The sequence below is a fragment of the Anoplopoma fimbria genome, chromosome 19 (genome assembly GCF_027596085.1).
Source record: "Anoplopoma fimbria isolate UVic2021 breed Golden Eagle Sablefish chromosome 19, Afim_UVic_2022, whole genome shotgun sequence".
NCBI lineage: Eukaryota > Metazoa > Chordata > Actinopteri > Perciformes > Anoplopomatidae > Anoplopoma > Anoplopoma fimbria.
Window position 1 is genome coordinate 6,162,492 of NC_072467.1, and position 27,376 is coordinate 6,189,867.

General features: G+C 41.7%; 3 protein-coding genes across 3 annotated transcripts in view; 2 read left to right on the forward strand and 1 right to left on the reverse strand.

Moving 5' to 3' along the window:
• furinb (furin (paired basic amino acid cleaving enzyme) b) overlaps positions 1-7,055 on the reverse strand; it is a 61,632-nt gene extending 54,577 nt beyond the window's left edge. Inside the window, exon 1 of the mRNA XM_054619525.1 lies at positions 6,783-7,055. Within this exon, the coding sequence (XP_054475500.1) occupies positions 6,783-6,959 (177 nt within the window). The 5' untranslated portion in view covers positions 6,960-7,055. The remainder of the gene's footprint in view (positions 1-6,782) is intronic.
• A 6,822-nt stretch (positions 7,056-13,877) lies between these two features.
• accs (1-aminocyclopropane-1-carboxylate synthase homolog (Arabidopsis)(non-functional)) lies at positions 13,878-21,878 on the forward strand. The gene is given in 17 exon segments (XM_054619839.1): positions 13,878-14,204; positions 14,322-14,794; positions 14,797-14,982; positions 15,090-15,853; positions 15,960-16,019; positions 16,107-16,177; positions 16,298-16,367; positions 17,418-17,484; positions 18,014-18,111; positions 18,328-18,405; positions 18,616-18,716; positions 19,151-19,240; positions 19,348-19,393; positions 19,731-19,872; positions 20,409-20,551; positions 20,713-20,866; positions 21,029-21,878. Coding segments are annotated over 16 exon segments (2,940 nt in total). The 5' UTR covers positions 13,878-14,204; positions 14,322-14,343; the 3' UTR covers positions 21,448-21,878.
• Positions 21,879-22,597: 719 nt separating this feature from the next.
• On the forward strand, positions 22,598-26,436 carry si:ch211-256a21.4 (uncharacterized). Its single transcript, XM_054620777.1, has 4 exons — positions 22,598-22,687; positions 22,841-23,045; positions 24,626-24,815; positions 25,584-26,436. Exons 2-4 carry the CDS (start codon positions 22,853-22,855, stop codon positions 25,630-25,632), a joined length of 432 nt encoding a protein of 143 aa, XP_054476752.1. The 5' UTR covers positions 22,598-22,687; positions 22,841-22,852; the 3' UTR covers positions 25,633-26,436.
• The last annotated feature ends 940 nt before the right edge of the window (positions 26,437-27,376 follow it).

A 27,376-nucleotide genomic window follows, 5' to 3' on the forward strand; every position in this document is an offset into this window, starting at 1 on the left:
GAGGCAGCCAATGCACACACATGGCTAGCTCCATATCTCAGAGGAGCAGAGAGCAGCGTCTGATAGACTTTATCCTTTTCAACACACTTCATCTAGACTGTCTGGTCTTTGAGTCATCAGACCACCCAAACCATGAAAAAAACATCCCTCTTTCTAACCTTCCTTCTCTTCCAGTCCAAAACCTGACTGCAAGCTTGTTACCAAAGCACTGTTAGTAGCAGACTTAACAAGATTTTTACTTATAAAACATAGTTTTGAGTACCTTTTGAGCAATGATTTCGGCAGATCTCTGGCATAGCACCAACCAATTTCTAGGAGACATTTTTGGAAGCAGCTAAAAGGTCTGTGGCTGCAGGCTCCATGTAATGAAGTGGTGCATTTAAATGAGAGACCGCTCTGGGACGAGGAGGTACACTTCACTCAGATCGGTAAACACTGAAATAAAGCGAACGCTGGAAGATGAAGAAAGGGAGACGAGGATAACTGAAAGAGTGGAAATAGAGAGAAGAAAGTGGGAAGAAGAAAAGGGCAGACTGACTGGAGACCAGACCTGCAAACAACCTGCAAATATTGGAAGTTTTAAGAAGAAGAGATTAAAGAGGATAGAGCAATGTTTCCCACTGGATTTTGTGGATATTGTGGTGGTGAGAAAGAATGATGCCGGTATTGAATAACTCACATAAGAGAAAAGGATGATGAATAAAAACAGGAAGACAAGCATCCAAAAAGAAGGCTTCAGCCATTGTACAAATACCAATAGGAATAGGACTACTTTCTCAAATGCCAAGACGCCTTGGGAACTATGTGTGTGTTAATGTAATGCTGACAAAAATATGAAACCCCCACCTCTCTTGACACAAGAGTAAATCTACTGCAAATAATATGCTGGCAATTTTCTCCATGACAAACTAATGCCAGAACAGGCTGTAGGTTGGTGTGCCAGTGGGCAGGCAGTCACAAACGTTTTCAGTATGGCTGTGAGGCAGTAAGCAAGAGCAGAAGGTCGAATCAAACCCTAAGATATCTAACCATCACAAAAACAAAAGCGCACACACACACACACACACACACACACACACACACACACACACACACACACACACACACACACACACACACACACACACACACACACACACACACACACACACACACACAAAGAAACAGAGTGAGAGAGGGAGAAGTGTAGCTATCCAATACAGAAGCAACAACCAAGAAATAATGTAAGGTTAAGGAAAATAATATGTAATGCCAGCAGGCAGGTTAACCACAAAAACAACAAGGCTCATGTAAGTTATTCTATTATCGAGTATTTTTTACGAGCTCTGAAAACATTATGAAGTGTCGAGTGACTGGGGGAACTAGTACAAAAAATATTTATATTTAATATAAATATAATAAGATGATTTATATTTTTATGAATAACATATTTTTTAATAATAGATTAATAAATAATGTGTTATTTACATTCTGAAGCCCCAAGACAAATGCATTTGATGAATTCCTTAAGCATTTTGGTGCCATAAGGAATTTTTAACTACCCCTATGTAGGACAGATTTACAACAACAGCTGTGGCTTGCAAAAATAATCAGGCTATTAGAGAAAAGAGTGCTCCGCACAATTCTCAAGGGACACAGGTATCTACCTTACATTCATCTTTCCAGTATTGATTTATCCACAAGAGCTCTGCCAGCAAGCTGCTTTTCAACACACTGAAAAACACTGAAATGACAAAATACAAGCTCTGACCAAAATTACCATTCAAGTTCACTGTCATTTCAACTTTCACAAAGTATTCACAAATTCAGATTCAATTTCAGTTGAGTGGCAGCACTCATTACATGCTAGTGATGCTGTAGTATTGGATTAGTATCTATTAAATGGATTTGGTATTGATGAGAAATGACATTCTATGTCTGGATATGGGGGATCCTCATCTGTGTGGGGCTTTGGATCATGTCATACAGCTCAAGGATGTTTGGGAGGAAATGGCGCTGCGAGAGTAGAAATGAATTTGGGCAATGTTTGTCAATCAATCTGTATGAATATTCAAATTTTGAGATAATAATGACGAACTTACTAAAAGTATATTACCCAACAAGAGTGGAAATGTAAACACACTAAGAGCAACACTGCATATTTAACATTTGTAGCTCTATAAAGGTATATAGCATACAACTCCCAGATACAGCAATTTCCCAGTAAAAGCAGTAATCTCTATGTGTAAGAAAGCATTAATAAACCAATAAAAGGAAGAGTCATATTTCATAGTTCGATGTGTTATAATGCTCACTTGCTATTGTGACCTCATACTATATGTCACCCAAGCTCCTGTTACACGGATTACCACTCATCTTTGTTCTACCTCATTTAAGATCTCCTTCACTTTTTTCACAATTTTGTTGTCATGTTGTCAGGATCATGTCCATTTTGGAAAATTACATAAGTTATCGAATACATATAAGACAATGGATGAAAATATGTTTCACTCCATGATTAGCTAATAAATTACAATTTGAAAATGAGCGCTTGTTTACATGGGGGATCAGATAAAGTGAGATTAATCACTTCTGAAACATCTAGAAAGATACACTTCCCTCCTCCAAAGGGAATATTTATTGCAGTGAAAAATATATAAAGAACAGAAGGAAAAAAGACAAACAAATCATTCTGAAAATGACTTGGGACATTAGTGTGATAGAGCAAAAAAAAGAGAAAGAATCTTGTGCTTTCTTAGAATATACTCCTGGTACCATTATAATATATTAGCACCTCTGGAGGCTCTTTCATTGTGATTTTTAATGCCGACAGCAAGACTTCAGAGCTTTTATGCAGAAAGGCACTCCTCATTTTCCCTTCAAATTCCTGGGGGAAATAGAAGCACACAAATTCTGCAGGTGCGGGCATTGCTGCAGAACAGTGTAGTGTGGGTTTATGAGTAAAACTAGAGTGGCAAAGTGTGAGGATATGAACATCTCAGAACGAATATGCACTGGAGAGACAATAACAAGCAGAGATGGAGACCCAGAGAGTGAGAAAAAGATACTTTTGATGTTCCTTTTAATAAACTATTACCTTAAAATGAGGACAAAAAAAATAAATGAACCGCACACACACGCGCTTCCCCATTGCACACAACCCAAGTGAAAGCAAGATAAAAGAAACTATCTATCAGATACAATCAGCCCGACATAGCTCGCGTTAAACTCAAATTTAAAATAACCAAACTCTCCTCACCCACAGAGCACTTGTGCATTCTAAAAAGCATCAGTGTCATTTCTTAAGCAATGAAACATGAACTCGATTCCAATGTGCTGTGGCCAGTCCAGCTCACAAAGCCAGATAAGTAGATCAGAAAGAGAGAGAGAGAGAAAGAAAATGAGCAAGATGTATTTCATGTATTTATTTTGTTACATTTCATGCCAGTACACCTCATTTGAATCCAATCGACAAAGAGAGAGAAAGAGAGAGAGAGGGAGAGAGAGAATGAGCTAGTAGGCACACAGTTGGCAGGATATCATGTGCAGAGTAATGCACAATGGCCTTGGAGCACATTACATTCTACCTAGCACAGAGGCCGTATGGGTTGTGTGTGTGTGTGTGTGTGTTTGGGGCTGTGATGGTATGAAATTGGGAAACAGTGGGCTGTTAAAGCTAGAAATTGCAGCAGGAATATTGAATTTTTGTAAAAGGAATATTATAGTACAATCAGCCGACACAGGGTGACTGCAATCAAACATTTTGCAGACCAGCAGGAAACTACCCGTTACCTCTGCATCACACGAGCCGGTGAACTGTTTTCCTGCTGCTTTTGAAGAGGGCCACGGACAATGGAGTAGACGGTGGGAAGTTGGATAACCTGTGTATTGTATATTTCAGGTTACTTTTACACTATAGCCAAATTTTGGAGTAAGCTGGCTATAAATAGAAGGAGACCAATAGACCCAGATGGAGGTATGTAGAGGGAGAGAGATAGAAAGACAAAGAGGGAGGCTCTGGCATTAGACGTCTACTCCACAGAGCGAGGTGATTCAGTCTGTCAACGCCCACAGAGCCTGCCCCTCCTCATAAAAACAATGATTCTGACTCTGCTCACCAAGAACACAATGTGACATTTAGCTCTAAACCCCTGGTCTGGAATGCCCACGCAGACACAAAAGCATTATTAGAAAAAACCCCACAAACAAACAACAAATACTACTGAGCAGATAACAGAGAAACAGATAAAACAACCCTCCGTTGCACACTGGGAAGTCTTGATGGCATTTACACTCAAACCCCGGTTTTGAACACATGTGCACACACACACACACACACACTCACCAAACCCAAATATGCTCCCTTCCCAGCATGCCCACTCAAAGAAAATATAGCTGAAGCATAATAAATTGAATCTGCAAATACTTACCATGATAATAAGGCATTTCTGAGCACTGCAGGGGACAAACAATCAGTGACGTGATGATCCCGTAATCACATTAGTAATAAAAATCCCATTACCTCCTGATTATAGGCTACATCAGCCTCCTTGCTCTCTTTAAGTGCTCTGAACAACAACCAAGGATGACGAAAAAATGACTAAGCCGTTTCCCCCTATAGGCCCCCGGTCATACAAAGCCTTTCTTAACGCATACCCTCACATAACCCACACTGTACTGTCACAGCACAGACACTGCACACTGCCTGTAGATCATCCTTCTCTCATAGCAGCCAGGGAATAGGGACTAAAATAAAACTTATTTCAGTGCCTCTGTGAAACAATGACTGAGGATGTACTCACACAAAATCTAATTTCAGATAGTGGATAATACGAAATTTCACCCTTCCAGTCATCCTGCGCTTCTTAATACTATACTCAATTCTTATTTTTCCAATGGGAAAATGTCAATTATCTCAATTCTTTCTACCCAGTTTTATTCTTCTCCCTTTTCTTATTATCCTTTGTCACCATCTCTAAACTTGCAGACTTCTATATCCACTGTTGCAATATCTGCCTCTTACATCAGAAGTGCATAAAGAAGCTCCACTATTCTTTCACATCTGCAAAGGAGACAGACATCTTGTGGGCTGAGGTGAGAACCATAAAAAGGTACTATTGGTTGTCTAGGATGAGGTGAGTTTTCTTTTCTTTTCGTTTTTATGGCCCTCTTTGAGACAACATTCCCATTCGGGCTCCAGAGTGGCTTAATATCAGAAGCACTAAAATGAAGAGCTGCCATATGGCATCAGGGATTCAGAGACAGCCGTCGTAGACTGTGACTGTGCTCTACTGCTTTGACTCAATCACAAATTGACATAGGGGGGGGAAAATAAAATTATACATCTTCACAATGATCTAGTGGTCTAAGGGACGCTGATGGTTAGGGTTACATGAGGGAAGGAGAGATAAACAGGAGAAGAAAGTTTTTTAGGGAAAGTGATCATATAAGGAGATTATGAAAGAAAGAAGAATTGCCTCGTTCGGAGGAAGAGAGACTTTTTTTTTTGCTCCATAGCAGTGTTCCTGGGTGGTTGTCTAGAATATGTATGTGTGCTCTGTGAGCAGAATATTTAACATTTCATTTGATCCAATTCACTTAGAATAGAGATTGATCCGCTCTCTAGAATTCACAGAAGCAATTAAGAGAAAAACTCCCATTAAACCTAGTGTACACTCTTTCGTTCACTGCGCAGTACAATGCGTCTCTACTTTTGGAACAACTGCTCAGATCAATACAATGACCTCCAGATCTAAGCAGAATGTATACGTCCCTTAGACAAACTAAACGTTAAGTCACATGAATACAATTTAATATAACGTGCTGGATAATAAAGAGCATTTAATAACGACACACATCTAATCTTGTCCAGATCAATGTGACAAATGTTCTGATGATAACAGGGAGACTAAAAACATCTGGCTTTGCACGCCAGACAAAGCTCTGTTGTTGACTAAATAAATAAAAAAGCAAAGATAAGCCCGTATTCATTTTGCAAACCCCTCTTTTAGAAAATCCTCTTTATTGAAGGTGGGGAGAGAATATGCAGAACCACCTACGCATATTCCTAAGAAGTAATCCAGAAGGCTGCTCAGTGGCGTGTGTAGCGCTCAGGCAGCTCCACAAAGACGCATGCAAATGAAGGGAAGTCTCAAGTGGAGCAACAGGGGAAGAGGGGACCACATAGCGACTCACTGTCAACTGCTGAGCACAAATATGGAAAAGCTTAGCCTTGGAGGCATTTTGATATTCAAGTGACTTAACCCACCACTGAGAGAATAAGTCTACCCCCCCCCACTATTCTTCTCCTCTTCAAATTATTTTTCTTTCGCCTATCTGCTTACTTTATGACACAACAGCTAACTTAATTAAAATGACTTGGCAATACCACAAACAGAAGCTGAAATGGTGGCGATAAAACTAAACTACCTACATCATAATTAAACACAACATCCTTCCTTGAGACCCTGCAATAACAGTCTTGTTATTCCCGCCTAGTCCCAACACTGTAAACACAACTGTCTGCCAGTGTGTTTGGAAGTAATGCCTGCCCCACTTAAAATACGAGAAGAGGAGAGGGCCATACTTTCGCAATCTGCTGCAAAAACAGGATTGCCTTGAGGGGTCATGTCTGGCTCTCTGATGCTCGGCTTTGATGTACAACAGTATTGTAACACTGATGTTCACCTACAAGCCACAGCTGTGTATGGATACTTTCTCACATGCAGTGACATGGATGGTTATTGAGTTTGAGACAAATTCACGCATTCACACACGCATACATAAGCTAAAGAAGGACTTACGTTTCCGTGGTTGATGAAACCGTGTTCCTCGGCGATGCGGTCGGCTTCCTCTGACCCCCCATTGATCTGGACAGCCCAAGCGTTGGTGTAGACCTCTGCAGCATCAATCCACTTCAGTTCTGCAGTCAGGAGGACAAGGACTGTCCATAAGTGCTGCAGGGCCACCCTGGCATCCATTAAAAAGGAGCGAACTTCACAGGGCAGTCCTTCCGTCCGTGTGTCACTGCTTACCCGGGGCAGAATGTGGCTGCTCTACCTTACAGCAGCAAAGTAGAACAGTGTCCTGGAGATGAGAGGACAGAGCCAGCTTTAAACACACACACGGCCTTCTTAACTGGGTCACCCTTGGGCCTGAATTACCTACTGCAACCCAAATCTGAAGCCAAAACAAACAGCCCACCCGCAGACCTTATCGTGCGTCATACTAAGCTAACTGTCCATTGCAAACACAAAGGAGATAAAAGGACGTCTTCATCAATGGGCAAGGCATAAATATTAGGTCAAAACAGACATGGGTTCTGATGAAAACAGAATGTTTATTTTTTATCTTTTTCAGACCTGAAATAGTAATGATACTGATATACAGTAGGCATGTTGCTCAATACAGGATGAGCTTCAAGCAAACCAGTACACAGCTAGTGGTGGCAACTAAACAGGTCAAGGCGTCTGAGGTAGAAGACATTTAAACGCTCGCTCAGACAATTCTCTTAGGTTTAGGATGAAGTTACTGTACAGCATATTTTAATTGATTAATAAAAATAACAAGCGTATTAAAAAGGACCATCATTTGAGCAAATGTTGAAAGGAAGAACATTTTTCAGGTTGGGCCATTCTGCAGGCTTTTGATTTGTAGCTCTTTGAGTCGTAGGAAAGGAGCCTGTAAGTCACACATAAAAAGGAAAAAGCTTTGTGATGAGTTAACTGACTCGGAGTGAAAGGAAAGATGATACGGTGTTGGAATCCACTAAGTATATCGGTCCATCCAAAAGAAAGATGAGGAGGAGGAAAAGTTTAAATGCCTGTCTAGTCCTACCGCTGATCCCACCAACGTGGCATCAAAGTGCCAGTCGGTGAGTCAATCCCTGCTCCACTGATGTGAAAAGAAATAGGAGCTACTTTAAGTGTTTGGTCTAAACCTTTTGAATTTAAAGAAATGCAAGTCTGTTTTGTTCACTTACGACTTCCCGCTGGATTTTCTGGGAGGGTAAGAATTCAAAGAAATTGAATTTCCCATAAATAAACCTTATAAACCTCTTTAGCAGGTACAAAGAAAAGAAGGATGGGGAAAAGCAGCGGAGCACATTGTGGGATGCTGTAGTCAGTATGGTTTTGAATATCTGATAATGTCTGAATATGTCAGTACCAACGGACAATAAAGGTGACTGATCACATGCATGCTCCCGTAAGGATGTTCCCTTTATTTTGAGCACTCAACGTAGCTGCTCTCATCTAACCTATTGTAGGCAGATTGTCGTGAACTTTGCTCAGCAGTTTACGGCTCCCGCAGAGATAAACCATCTTGATTTCGATGACCAAGTGGTATTTTCCTCTATGGCCACACTCAGAACAAATGAACATTTCTATCCCAGCTCCCTTAAGGCAGCAAAACCCTCAATGCGCTGTTCATTCTCTCAAAGAGTTTCAGGCTGTGGAGTGTGATGACCATTTGCAGGCTATAGGGGGGCTGCTATGGAGCTTTTAGACTTTCAGTCTTGTCAATGGATTTTTTGAAAAACAACGGGAGCCTATCTTCTGCAAGGTAAGGCAAACCTGCAGTGGAACAGGCTGTTCCACTGACTGTGACCGAATGTGATTGGATTCCTCATATAGGCATAGAAGGTGAAAGAAAAAGCTGTGTATTCTCACAGTGCATTCCAATTAAGTGATTATTTTGAAGTAGGTGGCAGTTCACCTCGTCACCAAGTCTCTTCACGTCCTGACCCCACTGTACTGGTAATATAGACGGCACATAACAACAGTTACAACACAGGCCAACACAGACAGTCCAGTCATACTGGGGATCTGTTCATAGACATGATGACATGTTACCCACAGACATACAATAATACTGAAAAACATTGTGGCCTTTAGATGATCTTAAGAATTAGGGTTGAGGTTTCACATAACTGCTTTAAGCTTGGATCATGGAAAACAAGCTCATTTTAGTGAGTGCATCCATATTGATTTTCCACACATACTATGGGTCCAGTCAATTAACGGCTTGTTCTTGTGGACTTGGAGAACAAAAACTACTAACCCTAATTGAAAGAATGCTTATAGCTTGGCAGTGGGCAATCGGAAAAGTAGCAAGGTTTGCAGGTAAGCTGTTGTTTTTGCCTTGAATTCTCTGTAAAATCCATTGTCCAAAACAGGGAAACATTTCAGAACTTTTAACCAGAAAGGAGGATGCCCTTGTCCTTCATTTCACCCTAACAATTGCTTCCGGGAGTTACGCATATCGAAACTATTGGAAAAGGAGACGCTCACTGAATCTGAATGTATCTGTGGCTACACAGATACATTTAGGAGTGGGTGTGGATTGCAGAGCAGCAGGAGAGGTGGTGGAAACATGACCAGGGGCTGTCACTCTTCCTGTGGTGCAATTCTTCTGAGCTCATTAGATGCTATGTTGGAGTCACAAAAACAGGAGCAGGGGGTCTGCTGTCACCGAGAGGGAGGACTAGATGGAGAGGGAGGAGGAGAGAGGAGGAGGAGGAGAGAAGGGCTATCCCTCCCCCACACAGCATTGCCGAAAATAACGAGCACATAATAACACGATGCCCCAAAACACCTTCTCTCAAAAAGCAGCCTTTAGAGGAGTTAACAAGAGGCTGCTTACTCTTACAATATACATCAAAGGCCTGAAACTGAGATGAAACTTCAACTTTCAAACCATGGGAGACATTAGGATCTCAACTATAACGAAAATAGAAAATCAGTTGCATAACCTCTTTCAAGATTAGCAACACAGTCGAGTGAGTGAGCCAGTGGAAATGCAGGGGCGGATAGGTGACCTGTGGTATTATAAAATAACATTACGCCTTTGAATTATTAATTCAGCAGCTTCTGTTTCAAGCTATTGACAGTATCTCACGGCGACAAGGATGGTGAGAATTATTTCTTCAAAGATTCCTGCTTTTCAAAAAAAACACTTTCTCTATTATGGAACACAGCAGCAGCAGCAACAACAGGTAGTTCCTATCAAAACAAATGGCTTTTGCTTAAGCAATTAAATACTGAAGAAAGGTACTTTGTGTTTTTTCATTTAATTAAAAACTCAAGTGCAAAATAATCAGATTTTCTGAAAAATTTCAGTTAGTATGTGCTTGTTGTCAATTTTGGACGGCGTACTTGCGCATCATTTTATCACAATATGATTGCATTGAAAGACGATAAATCCTCATATTGAATATTCACCCAGCCTCTGCCTAAGCCGTGACAGCCGAGGAGCGTTTGAGGAGTGCCCTTCAGCCCCAACCGTTCGGGTGTAGCTGCTCCGTGTTCAACAGAACATGACTGTGGAGTACCAACTAACCACAGAGTGATTCCTGTCCTGTGAGCGGAGAGGGTGATGGATCACCAATGCATCAACACTATGCATTCTTTATTGTCGTGATATCATCATTTGAGGCCGTGGGCAACAGAACATCCAGCCGTGCTCTACACTGCTGGATATTCTACAGACTTGCAGCTTTCAGGAACAATAGCTTTTGATATCTGTTACGAGCCAGACTGCTGAAAAATGAGTGCGCAAATATCTAGCAAGATCTGGGGGGAATTTTGATATATAGTGATATCAATATGGTTATATTAAAACTGTATCAAAATGTTGCTGATATGGTTGTTAATATGTTGTTCTCTGCTGATCTTTGAAGCTGTGTTATGGCTATATGATACAATGGTCTAAACTCTATTGTGAGCACACATAAGCAGGAGGTTTATTATTGGCCAATACTGATTTATCACAGATTATTTATGTTGACCAACAGTCAAACCTATTATGTCACTACATTATCAATATCATGCCACTGAGTCCAACACATTCTAATATTCAGTTTTATACCGCAGCTCTAGATCGACCTCTTATAAAGTGCTGGTTTAAAAAAAAACAAAATGGAGTTTAGAGAACTGGGTTAGAGAACGGAAAGTTTCCAATTAGATTTTCCCACCCATCTGGAAAATCTGTATGACCAGAAAAACACTTGACCCTAACTGCACCAGAGAAACTGCTTAGTGAACGTCAGCAGAAGCCTACCGTTATAAAAAAAATGTTTTATTGAAGTGCAAATGTGCAGCATATGCATTCAGTTAACTTTTGATATCCCTGGAGAGACGCATTAAACACAATGTGACAGAATAACACATCGACTTTTGATGGAGGTGAACAGGTGATTTCCATTGCCAATGACAAGCACTCTGAGCTGTGACGGACCATATGCAGCACTCCAGCTCTGTTTCAGACTGCCCACCAGCCAAATCAACACCCACCATGTGCTCTGGGCTACACTCTGACAGAAAACCAAAGCACAGGAGAGAACTGCAGCATATGTGAAGGACCACTGACAGCCATGCGTCCTCTCCTGAAAGGGTAAAATTGCTCCAAGTCAGAGTGGTATTGGCAAAAAACAGAGGCATCGCACAGGCATGTTGTGTTCTGTCAGGGAAGCGGTACACAGCTGGAAGTGAGCTGTACACCGATCGTCAGAGACACACTTTGAAGTAAGCCAGAACGCCTTGACTGAGTGCCACTAAAGCCTGATCCATCTTTGCTCCTGCTGCCTACGATCTGCGGAGATGGAAAAAGCCTGATAAAAATGTTGTCTAGGGCACCAGCAAATGTGTCCACGAGAAAGAATCAATTCTATAAGTAATGTCCCACACAGAGAGATCCAGCCATATGAATCTTGGCATTTTTCCATGTGTCAAACTTCCTCTCATCCACAACACTCGCTGCCCTGCTCTATAGATGAGTTATAGTGACGACAAGTTTGTCTTCCCACTTCTCTCTCTCCTCCACTGCATTCCTGTTTTATGCTTCTTATAAAATATGTGTGCTCGTAAGAGTTCGCTATTAAAGGATTACCAGTATTGTTAAACCCAGCACTGGTGACGAATTAACAGAGCTTGAGAGGTGTACATGTGAACCACACAGTCCTACTTCCCCCCCCCAGCAACATAAGCATAGGAGCATCCCTTTTTAATAGCTTTGATCTCTTAACTGACCTAGACAAGATTTAGGCCCAGCAAAGACATGCATAAAAGGTTAGTTTTATATGGTAATCTATAATAGGATGAGGTAGCGTAATCCAATTGAAGAGGAAGCGCAGAGCCGTGCTGTTTGCCTCAACAGCTAGTGACCTTGACTTCCTCCCTTGTTGAGATCACACTGGGAGTTGCACTTGTGATAAAAAAAACAAAAAACAACAACTAAAAAAAACAATAACCAGAGGACAAAAAAAGGATGAGTTAGATCACTTAAAAGTTGAGTTTTTTTTTCAGCTTGTTGGTTCAAAGTGAGCACACTCTACTTTGCTTAAAATAAGACACAAATATATGATGTCAGTGTGAGGATGAACAGTGCCTAGTCCAAACAAGCTCTGCCTGACCTGAGAGGCAGAGACTACAAGCGAGACAGAGAGAGAGGCGAATTAATGAACAGAATCAAAGGAGACATGCTGCAGAAAACTACTGCACAGGAAACACAGGAGTTACAACACACATGCCGTCATCTTACCAACAATAAACTTCAGAGAGGAAGCGATACGGACCAGCCGGTCAAGTCATGTCTCCTCCAATAAAAACAGATCCACCTATGTTGTTATTTTTTTTTTTTTTTTTTTAAAAAAAAGCCGATTACCCACACTGGGGGAAGGATTTACCTGACTGGGAAGACTGGTGAGACTTTATGCAAAAAACCCCTTCATGCTTTCCGCACATACTCCCATTGTTCCCACCCACTCTGCCACGGCTCCCCTCCCTGCTTTGAAAACATCGAACTCGTGGCTTTTCCAGAAACTGAGATGCCAATGAGACGCGAGACGTCCTGCCTCCTCCTCCTCATTATTATTATTATCTTCTTCTTCCTCCTCCGGGCGGAGACGCTCCTTTTCTTCTGAGGTTTGACTTTCTACTTTACATCTAGCCTGAGGCGGTGCGTCCTCTACTTAGTCTAGAAGATGACTAGTGATGCGATCCGATCACGCCCATCCTCCTCCAGCTGCTCAATCCAACTCCCCGGTCCTGCTTGGTCCCCTCCACCAACTTGCCATCACTCTGATTATATATATATATTTAGCCGGTTTCTTCCTCTAAGTGTGCTTGGTTTGAGTTGTTTAACATGACTTGTTTCTGCGTTATGCTGGCATTAACTCACACACTAAATACATATACTGATGGAGAATGATGGTGCTACATGCCAATACAACACAAGGGCTCACTACTGTGTGGAGATGACAACAAAATTGCCACAAACCATTTTCTCCAGGAAATACGTCACGTTCGGAGCCGAATGGGCTGACGCGTGTGCTTGATTTGCATCACCGTGATGGTTGAAAGGGGCGGTGATTGTTTAGATGTAGCCCAAAACAGGAATGCACTCACCTTAAAGGGCACGTTTACCCACTTTTTAATTCGTCATTAGAAGTTCACTTTCGCAAGCAGGCCAATTGATTAACTAATCAATTAGTGTGGTATTATTTTAATGTACCCATCCTTGATGTGCAAGTAAAACGTATACATTTATAAAAGGGAACTACATTTACCTACAAAGCTTCGATTTAATGCTTTCATAATGGTAGGGGATACATTTTTTCAAGAATAATGCTTTTTTTTGCGTTGATTTCAACCGCTATGGTGGTGTTTTTTATTGTTATACGGGATTACAGGGCTGCGCTAGTTAACAAAACACACATCCTTGTTTCCCAGACCGCCGGTGTGTGCCTCTGTGTGCGGCCGCCATCTAGTGGACGTCTACTCGAACTACACCCGCCAGTGACCGAGCACACCGTACGGTAGAGGGGGCCATAACACAAACCTCCTGGTCTGGCTCGCATGGTTGTGTCCTCTACCCCCTTCCCCATAGCCTGGTATGAGTGAAACCCAGCCCGCTTTCAGCAGCTCCCCCTTAGCACGGACCAAAGTTATCCCGGAATAAGGACAGCACGCATGTGCCGTCAACCCGGATGTAGATATCTGTGTACGCGTCTAGTCCATGGATGTATGGTCCATTCCCCATCTTGCCAAGTTAGGACACATTTGCTCTTAAAAAAAAATGAAGTACATATCTTAGCACCGGCTGAACAAATCTATGTTAATGATTTTAAACCAGTCGGGCTAACCAGCTGTGTTATGTGTTTGCCTACGGGGGTGTCACATCTGAGTGACAGCCCCAAAACTATCTCTATTCACGGTCAGAGAACACAAGTGGGTAAATATCGAGCATGTATTGATCACATAAACTAATCAATACATGCTCTGTGTGCATTGGAGGTGTGCAGAGACGGACGTGGCCGCTAATGTTGTCTTTTGTTTTCATCCCAGGATCCTCTCTGTAACTTAGAGGATGGACTTCCGCGGCAGGAGGCATGAGCGAGGCAGCAACTGGACCGACCCGGAGATAGTGGAGCTGCTCCAGCTGTGGTCCGACGAGTCGGTGCAGATCGAGTTGGAGAGCTCGTTGCGCAACCAGCGTGTGTTTGACCGCATAGCCCATGTTCTGCGCGAAAAGGGCATCTACCGCACCGGTGACCAGTGCAGGGAGAAGATCAAGAAGATGAAGCTGGAGTACCGCCGCATCAAGGACAATCACAAACTGAGGTCCTGGAAGTTTTACGATGTGATGGACAGGGTGCTGGCCAACCGACCTGCCATCACCTACTCCTCCATGGGCGGAGCTGTCATAGCTCAACAGGTGTTTCACAGCCAGGGCGGGCCTGAGTCATACCTGCAAGGAGTTCCCTCAGGCGCCTTTGGTCCCACTTCCTCGGGTGGGTTTCTGTTTGGTCAGCCCCCAAAACTGGAGATCCACTGGATATTAAATGTGAAGATGTGGAGGAGAGCATGCTGAATGCAGGTGTTGCTCCCCCCGAGATGTACTATGGATCTGGAGATGACCAGGAAACCGATGGGCAGTCTCTACTGGGGCCAGAGGACTCTCTGGGTCGAGGAGAGAGCTCAGCAAATGCAAGAATCTCCCCCTCAGGTTGTCAATCCAGATACTATGATTATTATTATCACTATCAAAGTAATAACCTAAAGGTTAGAAAGTAATATGCAATTGAAAAGTTATTTCTCTTTTCTTATCCCTAGGTTTTAGTGACCTGAACATTGCCGGTTCTGCCACAGCTTCTACCCAGGCTGATGGTGGTCCTCTGCCACAGGACACATCCGAGCAGCCGAGTACGAAGGCTCCTCATCCTCCAACCTCTGTGGGACAGAGGAAGCGACGCCTGGGTGGCAAAACGTCATGGGCCCATGGGGGCGCAAGATGCGGCGGTCAAAAGAGCCTGGATAAAGCCTTGGCCAGCTTCCTGAAGTGGCAGCAGTCAGCAGAGGAACGCCTCCTCTCCCTGGAGGAGGCGCGGCTTGAGAGCGAGCTGCAGGCAGAGGAGCGCAGGGAACAGAGGGAGGAGAGGAGGGCGGAGCAGGAGCGCCAGCATGAGCTCCGCCTGTTCAGCATGCTTACCGGGGCATTGGCTGCCGTCAGACAGGGTGCTCCAACCGCCGCGGCATCACCGACTGACCCGTCCTTCTCACCCCTAGCTCATCTGTCAGCATCACTGAGGACCACAGCCGCCCCCTCCGTCTCATCATCTCTAGCTCAGTCACCTTCAGAAGCTCCCACTACGCAAGCTGTTTCCACACAGGAAACTGTAAAATCAACACATCCTACGCCTGTGAAGGCCTGCGAAATGTCCCAGGATGTTTTGGCAACACAGACAGGTCCAGAATCTCTCGGCCATAGCGTGTACCTGTCCACCCGTGGTAACAGCATCCGACAGAATCAAGGCATTCTCCAGGAGAGCTATGCCCAATATTCAATGGACAAACACCACGACACAGAGAACCCCGATGTGAGTCTGTGGCATGACTAAAATACCTTTTACACCTGTTAGAGCTCTTATGTGGCAAAATATGACACAATAACAAACAATTCTAATGTCTTTTTCTCACTCCCAGGGTATAATCAACATGGGAACCAGTGAGAACAAGCTCTGCTATGATCTCCTTCATAACCGGGTAAGATTAACACTGCAATACAACCCTGGTCATCTACATTATTCTGCCTGCATTCACAAATTAATTTCGTTTTCCTCTCTGCTACAGCTGACCAAGCCTGACATGCTATATATTAGCCCATCCTTGTTGCAGTATTCAGACTGGAGGGGACACACATTGTAAGAGATTAAAATGGACCTTTATTTTCAGTTTACTGTGGATGAGTGGCTGGTAATAAAGTTACATTTTAATTAGACCTTTCAAAGTAAACCTGTCTTATAAACTTTGTTCTCTTCCAGCCTGAGAGAGGAGGTTGCTAAGTTCCTGACTCACTACTGCCGTTCTCCGAACCAACTGAAAGCCGACAACGTGAGTGAAGATTATATTGGTGGAATTTAACACAAGTTATATGAAAACTGTCTGTGCAAGAACGCTGCCACAGTCAATTGAATACTCTATACAAAACACATTATTACTCACACAGTATTTGTAGTCAACACAGAGACGACAGTATTTACTTTTTCTCCACAATATATAAGAGGGAAATATTGTACAACATTTATACTATGACTGTAGATATTGGGACCTTTGCATAATACCACTCTCTCTAGATAACATGTTACTTCTAATAATTGTGTGCTCTTCCACACTTAAAAAAAAATAGTGCAGGACTTTTAATTTGAAACTTTTTCAACTTCTTTAACAAAACAATACATTTGTTGTTAAGACAAATCAACGGGACTTGAGCACACTGATTGACTTGCAGCTTTTAATTGTGTTTCTTTCGTCAAAAGAGGAAAATACGTTTTTACCAGGATAGTCCCATTGAGATTTAAAATCTCTTTTCCGAGGCAGTCCTGGCCCAGATGGCAGCATAAACTCTTCCAATAAAAGCTCAAACAAAAGAACAAAAGAAACAAGTAACATACTTAAAACAAACATTCAAATTGTTTCAAACATGAATTAGCAGAGTTGCCCTGAAGCTGCATATCTTAAAACAAACAAATGTAGTCAATTTAGAACTGGTTGGATTACATTAGGTTTTCTTTGTTTTGTTCTTGTATAACTAATCCATCAGGATTACTTTAATTTGTGCAAAGAAGGTTCCCTTCCCATGACTGATACATATGTCCAGCAAAGTCCTTTATAAATGTTTTACACTGCTGCTGCAGAAGACATTCTCAGAAATGAAGGCGATGGATTAAATTCATTTATCTTATTATCTCTGTAATGATTATAAAGACACCAAATGCTGCAACTGAACTAACATAGCTTTTTCATTGTTTTTGGTAACCAACCTAATTTGCAGATTTAATAAATGAGGTGGATGAATTTGTAGCATATTTATCAGGCCTCCTTCCGTGCCTTAATTGGGTCTTTCATAACATGGTGGATGTGCTCGTTTGTGTGTTTTTTCAGGTTGTGGTGATGAATGGCTGTAGTTCCCTCTTCTCGTGTATTGCTGCAGTAATTTGTGACCCTAAAGGTAGGTTCAGAATGCACTGACACACACACAATACATCCATAACTATACTGCATGAATACAAATATGTATAACAACAATAACAAAATCCTGTTTTTGTTTTAAAAATGATCATTGTTTAAAATAGAATAGAATGGGGGAGTTGTAGCATAATCATTTAAACAAAGCACCTATTCATTCATTTATATGTTTGGGCAGTTACATAAATTGCTTATCCCTTTAGTGCCCCCACCAAGCAGAACCTCATTTAAAGCAATGTAACATATTTGTTTTGCTTAACAAGTGCTTTGGAAATCATAAGCCTCAAAAGGAGCCCATGTTCGTCTATTTACTATCAACATGGATCATTTTTCATTTTAAACCATTTATTTGTGCAAATATGCCTGGCATAATTCAGATTAGCAAATTTTACAAAATGTTGAATTAGCTTCTAAGCAATGAAAATGACAACTAATAACCTTAATGGCAGCTTATATGGGTCTTGATGGATGTGCTTGTATTTCGGAAGTCATTGTGTTTTTCTATGTCGTAGATGCCATTCTCATTCCCACTCCTTTCTACGGCATTCTCACCGAGGATCTACATTTGTACAGTGATGTAAAAGTCTTCCATGTTCCTCTTGACTGTGAGGTAGGAATACAGGGTCTGATTTACTTGCAGTGCTTACTATGTGCTTTAACATATTTGCTCTTCATGTACTTGTTGTGCTGTACTGATCCTATACATTCAATACGTCTCACATTTATAAGCTTATTGCATTCACCTTTTAAGTGCATCATGTGGTCCCGCGCAGTAAGGTGTATTGTCAGTTGTCCAATTTGAATGTGTTGTTATTTTCATTTTTAGGCCGATGGCAAAGGCAGTCGACCCTTCCACCTCACTGTGGGAAAACTAGAAGAAGGGCTTAAAAGGGCTAAACAAGAGGTAATTCATGAATGCATTTATTTTCAAGAACTTCTCCTCAATGAATATTTAAAGAGAGTGTGAACCCCTAGAAAAATGCTTGGACAAAGTTCTCTGTTTTAGATAAACGCCTTGAAAGCTTTATTATTCTCAGTGATTGGTTTTACAGCTTCATTTCTAAAGACTTTGAAGACATTTATATTCATTTAGAAACTGGCCATCTCTTTTTAGGGTTTGACTGTCCGAGCTGTTATTCTGATGAACCCCCACAACCCTCTGGCTGAGGTCTACACCCCGGAGGAGATGATTGCCTTCTTGGAGTTTGCCAAAAGGTCTGTTTTTTTCACTATTATCTCTCTGACACTGTAATCCTCAGGCACAAAGTGCCAGGGAGCACTGCATACAGTTCCTATGAGAGCTCTGTCCCACGTACGGAATATCGAGCGCTCTTGATGGAGTTTTATCACCTCTCTTAACCATCAGCATATTGTCAAGTGGAGCTATGTGCCAAGGAGTCTCCTGTATCATGTTTTCTAAATCATCTTGCCGGAGTGATTCCCTCCACGGACGCTTGCAGGCACTGAGCGGTTGTAACCATAAACCACAGTGCTTTTACTCCGACGTGGGACGCTGAGTGGACCATTTTACATTTCTGTTGCTTTTTCTTTGTCATAAACAATGATTAACAATATAAAACCAAGGTTTATTATTAACGCTGCACTGTTTATATTTATATTCACTTTCTCTCCACGATTTCCTGCTTTAGAAATGAGCTCCACTCTATCGTCGATGAAGTATACATGCTGACGGTCTTTGATGAGTCTGCTGCCTTTCACAGTGTCCTCAGTATAGACAGGTACTTCATGAACCTAACCTCTGCATGATTACTCTATTAGACCTTTAATCATAGCAACTGTGGCTGGAGACGGCCTCTTAACTGCTAACGATGTGCTCTTCTTTCAGTTTGCCCGACGCACAGAGGACACATGTGATGTGGGGGATGAGCAAGGTACGTACTGTTCTGCACTGTGTGAGAGCGTGAGACCCTTTATGTCCCTGGCCTGCTCACAGCACAGTGATATCTCTCGTGTTTACTCAGTGGGTGTTTTCTTTCACTGTCCTTTTTCATTTACTTACTCTTTGGGGCGGCTTTGGCTCAGGGTAAAAGGGCGGGTTGTCCTAAAATAACAAGGTTGCCGGTCCAATCCCCGGCACCTCCCGTTTGCATGTCAAAGTGTCTTCATAGCAGGCCACTGCTCAAAAATGCTTAGGATGGGTTAAACTTAACTTGGAATTTCATGCATGCATGTGAAAATAAAAATGTTTTTTTTTTCTGTCGTTTCTAGGATTTTGCAATGGCGGGAACCAGAATAGGCACCCTGTACACTGAGAACACAGAGCTTCTGGAGGCCATGGCACAGCTGGCCTCATTCCACGGTATCTCTGGAACCACCCAGCACCAGGTAGCACAACTGCTGCAGGACAGAGGTATGGATCCAATCTTTTTTGGGGTCAAATAAATTCTTCCTGAACTGATTTTATCCAAAAGCCACTGATGTTTGTGTTTTAAAGAAATCTCAAGTCTCAAACTCCAAATCTCAATTTTGTCCAATGCAGAACAGTGAATTATTAAGGTAAAGAACCATATAACATAGTGAAATCAAAATGTTAAAAAAGAAAAAACAGAAGTAAATTGGTGTAAATATACTGTTTGGTTTCATAAGACTTGTTTTTTCTTTATGGATCCAAGCTTCTGATGTGCTTTTGCCAAAACAATGTGTTGAGAAAATAATCCCCACATGAACCCTCTTTTGGTAAAGACCATTCAAGATTAACACTAATACAATCAACTGTCCTTGTACATAGCAAGCTGTTTTTTGTTTGTTTAAATTGCTAAACTGGAATAATCTTTGATGCAAGCTTTTCATCAATTCAGAAATGTGCTATGTTTCGGCTTCCTCTGATATGACTTGTAACATTTAATTCACACCTACGTATTGTCACCTCACGCTCTCGTCTTCCAGAATGGATCAGCGACAATTTTCTACCCGAGAACAGACGCAGACTGAAAGCCGCTCACAGTTACCTGACAGGAGAGCTGCAGAGACTGGGCGTCCCCTATCTGGACAGACCTGCTTCACTGTATGTCTGGGTCGACCTCCGAGAGGTACCGAGATCAAAGTCATGCTAAGATGTTTGGGCTGATACATTTAAGTTCTAATTGGCACTAATTCAAATGTAAAATAACCCCGCACAGTATTTCTGAAAAACATTGTGTGTTCCTTCCCAAGGGCTTGATGTGTCAATTCTATCTCTCCATTTTGGCAGTACCTCAGAGAGTCGACGTTTGAGGAAGAGTTGACCCTGTGGAGGTGTTTCCTTAGACACAAGGTGGCGTTGAACTGTGGTCAGGCCTTCTCCTGCTCCACGCCCGGCTGGTTCCGCATTGTCTTTGCAGACCAGCTGCACCTTCTGGAGCTCGGTCAGTCTGATTCCCATACTCTTACTTAAACTAGACATCGATTAGATCGTATGTATTATTTCATTTACTCATCCAAAGGTTTGTGCTACTCCAGTTTATCTTCTGCTTTGATTGGATAATAGTTACTGACTTGTTCTGTTCATGTTTTTTGTGTTATTTCAGGCTTGAAGCGAATCAGGGAGGCCTTGAAAGAAATTGAAGAGAAAAGCATCAGCCCTTATTCGCACTCTATCAAAGAAGCCAGTGAGGAAAGCAACAAATCAGTGAAAGAGGACAGTGCAGATTCAGACAATGCTGTGGTTGTCAATTCAACACCATCACCCCAGAGCAAGTCACCGGACCAGCAGAAGGAGAAGGATAACCCTGTTCCTGACACAGGCTCGCTGGCCACTCATGAGTTCGTGTTGCTGGACTGCCAAGCATCTAAGCCCGCAGACAGCCTGGACTCTCTGATTGGCACTCTCAGGCACCAGATCCACGGCTCCGATTGGCTGGAGAAAAACACTCCAGAGCTGTCTGCTGGGGAGGACCCAGAGATTCTTGATGTATTCAAGGCCCTGCTGCAAAGAGCCAAAAAGTAAGCTTAGGAAAAAGGCACGAATGTAGCTGCCAAATTTCAAGAGGCAGCCCTTCAGCATCCTTCTTAGCCGCTGCGTTTGAGGTGAAGAGCTTGACACAAACACCTGACACAAATCTGACTGCTGACTTTTAGTGAAGAGCAAAAATAAGCTGAGAGCAGGGTAAAGAGGAGAGAAGAAGAAAAGTAAAGCAGGCAAGGCCACTTTTCTACCTGCATCTCAAGGCCTTTTTCTTAAACTGTTTAGGGTGACAGACTTGGTTTTTTTTTGTAATCCAGACTGCTAAAATGTATGTTTATTTACTCCGACTCTTAAGTGAATGCCAAATGTAAATCAACCAAAATCAGTCCCGCTCTATTCTTAAACATTTTTAGTCATAATCTGTATTATAAATCTTTATTATTTGATCAGATGCACTTTATTTTATTAGAAAGTATGGTACTTTCTGTAAATGTAATGATCTGTGAATAAAGGAATTTATTAATTCTTTATTTGACTATAATCTTTTATTTCGAGTACATCTGAATTGGCCATTGAAAAATATGTTAATATGTATTTATTTTAAGATATACACTATCTTGTTTTCTTATGAAACATGTTCCGATGGCACGTTTGTGTGACATTTTCGAACAATCTCTTTTGGGTGGGCTGTGCGCGCTGTTCCATTGGTGTTATTGAAGACGTCATCAACCACATCACACCGCGCCCCCTTGTGACAAACAGTAGGTTTCCTTAAATGTTTTGTCATACATAATGACCTTCTGACACCCCCACACACAGTTTCTGAATTTGACATAAACATCTCTCTCTCTCTCTCTCTCTCTCTCTCTCACTCTCTCTCTCTAAGAATCAAGGGGTTTTAAAGACTTTTGACAGTTTGATGTCCAGTTATTCTTTATTCTGTATTGCTTAGTGTTGGCTACACAAACTTCTGCTTCCTCAAATATTGAATGGTGCTTTCACTTTCCCTACAGTGTGAGTTGGTAGGTCACAGTGGAGAAAGCACAGGGAAATTTGGCTGGGGGGAGTTTCCATTGCAGCGAAGGCGGGCTAACACTGAAGGGTTGATCTGCGAGCGAGGGCTTGTGGTCTTGAGCAGCACGAGTAGGGTGTTGAAAGTGTTTGTACAGTAGTATTTGTTCAGCAGTAAACTCGGTGTATACTAGTAGTCTGAGCTTCGTTGTACCTGTACAAAGACTTACCTTACAGCTCTGTTCCTGTTTTTTTCTCTACAACAACAGAGGTAAGACAGTATCTTAATTACAATTTGACATTCTTAAAGCTGATTTATATAAACTAGGTTAGTTTTGAGACCTTCATATGTCACTCAATTTCAATACACTCTAAACACACATGTATTTCCTCCTGTCTCCTCTGTTTTCCTTGCTTCTCTCAGTGGTGCTAAAATATGAAGTTGCTGGAGCTGAGCGACTCCATCAGTCGCTTCAGGTTTTTTCAATCCTGTGTGGGGTTTACCGGTTGCCTGTGTGTCTGCTATGCAGTCTGGACACCGTTCTGGCTAAAGGACAGGGGACTCTGGACGGAGTGGAATAACACTAACAGTGACCAGACAACCCATAAAGATAACATTATCTTCAACGGTGAGCAACATGCCACATTTACATCTTTGACTATTGGAAGAATATTTAAACCTGCATGTGCTGTGCTGATAAGGCACTGATCCTGATAGAGATCAGCCTCAAGGAGCCTTTTACACCTCTGAATCATCCTCACATCAGGAGCATTTGAAAAGACACTGGGTTGCAAAAAATGCTTCTCACTCAGCAATAATAAACAAGTTGGAGCTTGCCCCTGTACCAGAGAAGTGCATTCTTTCATAAGCTTTCCCACATCCTGGTCAGCTGGTTTTGTTAGCTATATTTTGTTTGTTGACATTGTTAACTAAAACAAATGATGATTGTATTCCACTGACATTGTAACAAGGCAAACACAATTTCAGATCGAATATAGTGTTATTCCTCTGCCCTCACTCTGTGTATAAGCGGCAGAGTGAGCTAACCCACTCCCATAAAGGTTGGAAACCGCTGTGAATGTCCTTTAACAGCAGTTTTTGTTGGAAGCGATTATCAAACTATGAAAACATTATTGTTTTTAAATGATAGTGATTATATATTCAAAAACTACACCAAAGGTATTGAAACATTAATTAGTCCATTAACAAGTAATCAGAAAGTATAGACTTGGTCGTAGTATTTACATTGTACCCCATGCCAGGAAGAAACAAAGTATTACCAGTGAAAAATCAACATTAATGTAATACTTTTTTGTTACCTTGAATCCTTGAAGAAAACTTATTTTTGCTGCATGCCTTTACTCTTGTACATAAGTACAAGAGTAAAATACAATACAGTAATCATACTTGTACATTGTTTGAGCCTTAAACTGCTACTATAATGGCCAGCTTGGTTCGAAGTAAACTTAGAAAAAAATAAAATAAACTATTGACAAATTAACAACCACAAAACCGTTGTAACAGTACATGTATCTACAGGTGAGGCTCCCGCAAGGTCAATTAGATCAATTATTCTTGTCAATACACTAATACTGCTTATTAAGGACACCCAACTGAATAAAACTGCGTCGGGTTTTTTTTTGCGCAAACACACTGAAAGAATGAAAGTAATGTAGTGTGAGCTCAATATACATGAAAACTACCTAAAAGTTCACAAACTCTTGGTTTTATTCCTCTGGTTTCACTTTTAGGCAGGGACATGTTATGAGGGAATCCACCTACAAGTCATCAATTCATTGTGCTGCCTATTTATTGTAAAAACGTAATGTACCAGTGTTTACACTCTTGTCAATACTTGCTTGGTCGCAAACAAAATGGGTGGTGTTATAATGTGAGTTAAACTGCTTATTAAGGACACCCAACTGAATATAATTGTCGTTTTTTTATTGCGCAAATGTTACACAAACACACTGAAAGAATGAAAGTAATGTAGTGTGAGCTCAATATACATGAAAACCACCTAAAAGTTCACAAACTCTTGGTTTTATTCCTCTGGTTTCACTTTTAGGCAGGGACATGTTATGAGGGAATCCACCTACAAGTCATCAATTCATTGTGCTGCCTATTTATTGTAAAAACGTAATGTACCAGTGTTTACACTTCTTGTTTTGAACTGAGCATGTGTGTCTGTTGCTGTGTGTCTTCCAGTGCTGGAAGCAGAGAGAGTATTCGGAGTTCTTTCCTCCCTCATGGCTGTGAGCACCGGTGCTCTGTGTCTGGTGTTTGCCCTCTGCTGGAAATCTGAGACTGTGCGCCTATTCCAACACACGCTCTCTCCTCATGGCAGGACAAGCCCTCTACCCCACCACACTGCTGCTGCTCACCCTGGCCTCCACAGGTAACACCACCGCACCGCTCAGAATATGAGAAACACTGCAATGCGTTCAAATACCCTTACTACTATACTATTTAGTATGCCAGAAAAAAGATTGAGCATGTCCCAACACATAGTATGTTAAATGCAGTATGCCAAAAATGCCAGGATGTCCTATTGCATTGGGTTGCATTTTGCCGTATGCAAACCAGCATGCTTTTCTGGCTGTGCTGACCCACAATCCTCTGCGCAGCGTACATATGAACAAGAGGGTCAATGTTGAAGATGTAATGTTATAACTAAGTAGCATGTCCCAATTAAATGCATACTGCATGCAACAATACATATTTTGTAAGGGCAGCTTCAGTATGTACTAAAAGTAAAAAGTAAAAGTATGTGATTTGGAACACAGCTTGTTTGCCTGAGCCACACACCTTGTTTTGATTTTTCACTGAATTAATAATTGACTGCTGTTGTTTCGGGAGTGTTAAAATAATATATGCATTCCAAGTAAAGTAGTAAAACACAGGCCCAATTCTAATTAACCTCCAAATAGCCTTTTTGGTTTGTGTAGTTCTGTCAAACCCACACCTCCAGAAACTCTTTTATGTACTTCTCATTTACATATCCTGCAGGGAAGGAGTTTTTTAAGGGACTTTTTACTTCCCTTGGAATTGTAGTTCATTATCATACAAATTCTTTCTTAAAGCTCTAGGCACTTAATAATTGACCTTAATGACTTTTTCCACCCAATGATACTTGATTTGACTCGTTTTTATCCTCTATCTTCAGGATTCTTCTTCCTCCTCTGCTGGTCTCTTTTCACCTATCAGCACCATGAAGAAATCCGTCAAGACTTGACCAGCCTCGGCTCCTCCTATTGGCTAGGAGCTTTAGGTTGGGTGCTGCTTTTGGTCCTGCAGGTGATAGTCTTTATAGCTGAGCAAGCTGTTGTGCCTGACATCTTGCCAGACTTAGAGAAGGCTGTGGAGTCGTGGCGGATTTCCTCTCAAGTTGAGGCTGCGAAACGCTCTTTCAGTGACAGTTATTACCCTAACAGCAAAAGAAACATGGCTCCGAAGAGCCTTGGTTGGAGTGCCGAAATGAGGACATGAACGAGGAGAAGAATGTGAATGTGTAAGTTAAACATTCAAGCACACGGACTTAATGAGAAACCAGCAATTACGTGCTGCATTAAGCTCTATACTGTACAACAGGACTGAATACTGATTAACTGTGTATGGAGTTAATGGTTTGCCAGAGGAATTAAGCTTGAATCCTGAAAGTACGTGGGACTGAAGTCTCTCTTCCCGAAGAACTGATGGTGATTCTCCAGTTTGTTATCAGTATGGACTGAAATTAAATTAAAACACACTAAGGACCAACAATACTGGCTGAGAAACTTGGGCACCAATTGCAAGATGACAACTGTTTTCATATAAAGTGACAGGTTTTGCAAAGTTTTGAATCTCATAAAGCCTTGTCCCGGTTTGGCCCCTGGGCCAGGAACAGCTCCAGATGTGCAGGCTTTTCTGTTGAATTTGAGTAAACAAAACACTAACTAAATATTCATGTGGTTGATGAATGTTAAAATAGCACCATCTTGTGATGCCTACGTGACACTTTTGATAGACCTCAACAAAAGAAAAATAGGTGGTTTATATATATATATTATATATATATATATATATATATATGGACATCATAATTATTGTAAACTGCTTATTGCAAATAAGCATTGTGTTGTAATTTTAACTATAAAAGGTGTCTTATTTGCTGATGATGAGGTATACATAGCACACATATCTGTGGTCATACCAATCAATCAATCAGTCAATGATTGCTCAGTCTGAGCATGATGTTTAACTGCTCGGACAGTTGTACATCAGCCCACCAGGAGTTGCATGTGTAGTGCATGCGTTTCCAGCGTACAGTCCCCAGCTCTGCGGTTCATTTGGACCCTACGACAGCAGACTGCCTCCAAAGCCATTATTTACTTTCCTCTCACACATTCCCAGGAGGAGAGGAAGCACTCCGATGTTGGACTGCTTATGTTTATGTTCTCAACCTGCCAAAGTGGGGAGAATTAAGTGGCTCTGGCTCTGTTAATTGGGCGTTAATCAGGTGTTGCTCTAATTAAAAGGCAGTTCCACCCTGTTGGGCCCTGGTAATGAGTTTGTTATTAAATCCACAGAGGAATTTTGTCTCTTTTTCAATTTACCGACAGGGTAGTGCTTAATTGCTGTGTAAATGAGGGGAATGTCCTTGAAGGTCGTCTTGCATCAGCACACGATCCATGAACAGAATTGTTCTAAAGAGCTTCCCCGCCCAAACTTCAAATCCATTCAATCCACTGTGTTTTGACCTCTTGTGTCCAGCTGTGCCTCTCAGTGACAATTTTCATCATTAAAAGAAATCTCTTCAAACCTCATTTGCTAATTTGAGAGAGCAGGTACGCCACTTTCTTTTGAAAATAAAAGTACTTTTAGAATTGATTTCCTATTCCCCTTAAGTTGCTTTTATTTCCCCCCGGTGGGTACTGTCTGGGCCAATAAAAGCATGCAGTCTTTTATGGCTTCCAGTAT

Bases quoted from the DNA above. Each gene is read 5' to 3' on its own strand.
- si:ch211-256a21.4 (XM_054620777.1), top strand. From the start codon at position 22,853: ATGAAGTTGCTGGAGCTGAGCGACTCCATCAGTCGCTTCAGGTTTTTT. The intron at 23,046-24,625 runs GTGAGCAACATG...TGTGTCTTCCAG, and splicing joins AGATAACATTATCTTCAACG to TGCTGGAAGCAGAGAGAGTA. The intron at 24,816-25,583 runs GTAACACCACCG...CTCTATCTTCAG, and splicing joins GCTCACCCTGGCCTCCACAG to GATTCTTCTTCCTCCTCTGC.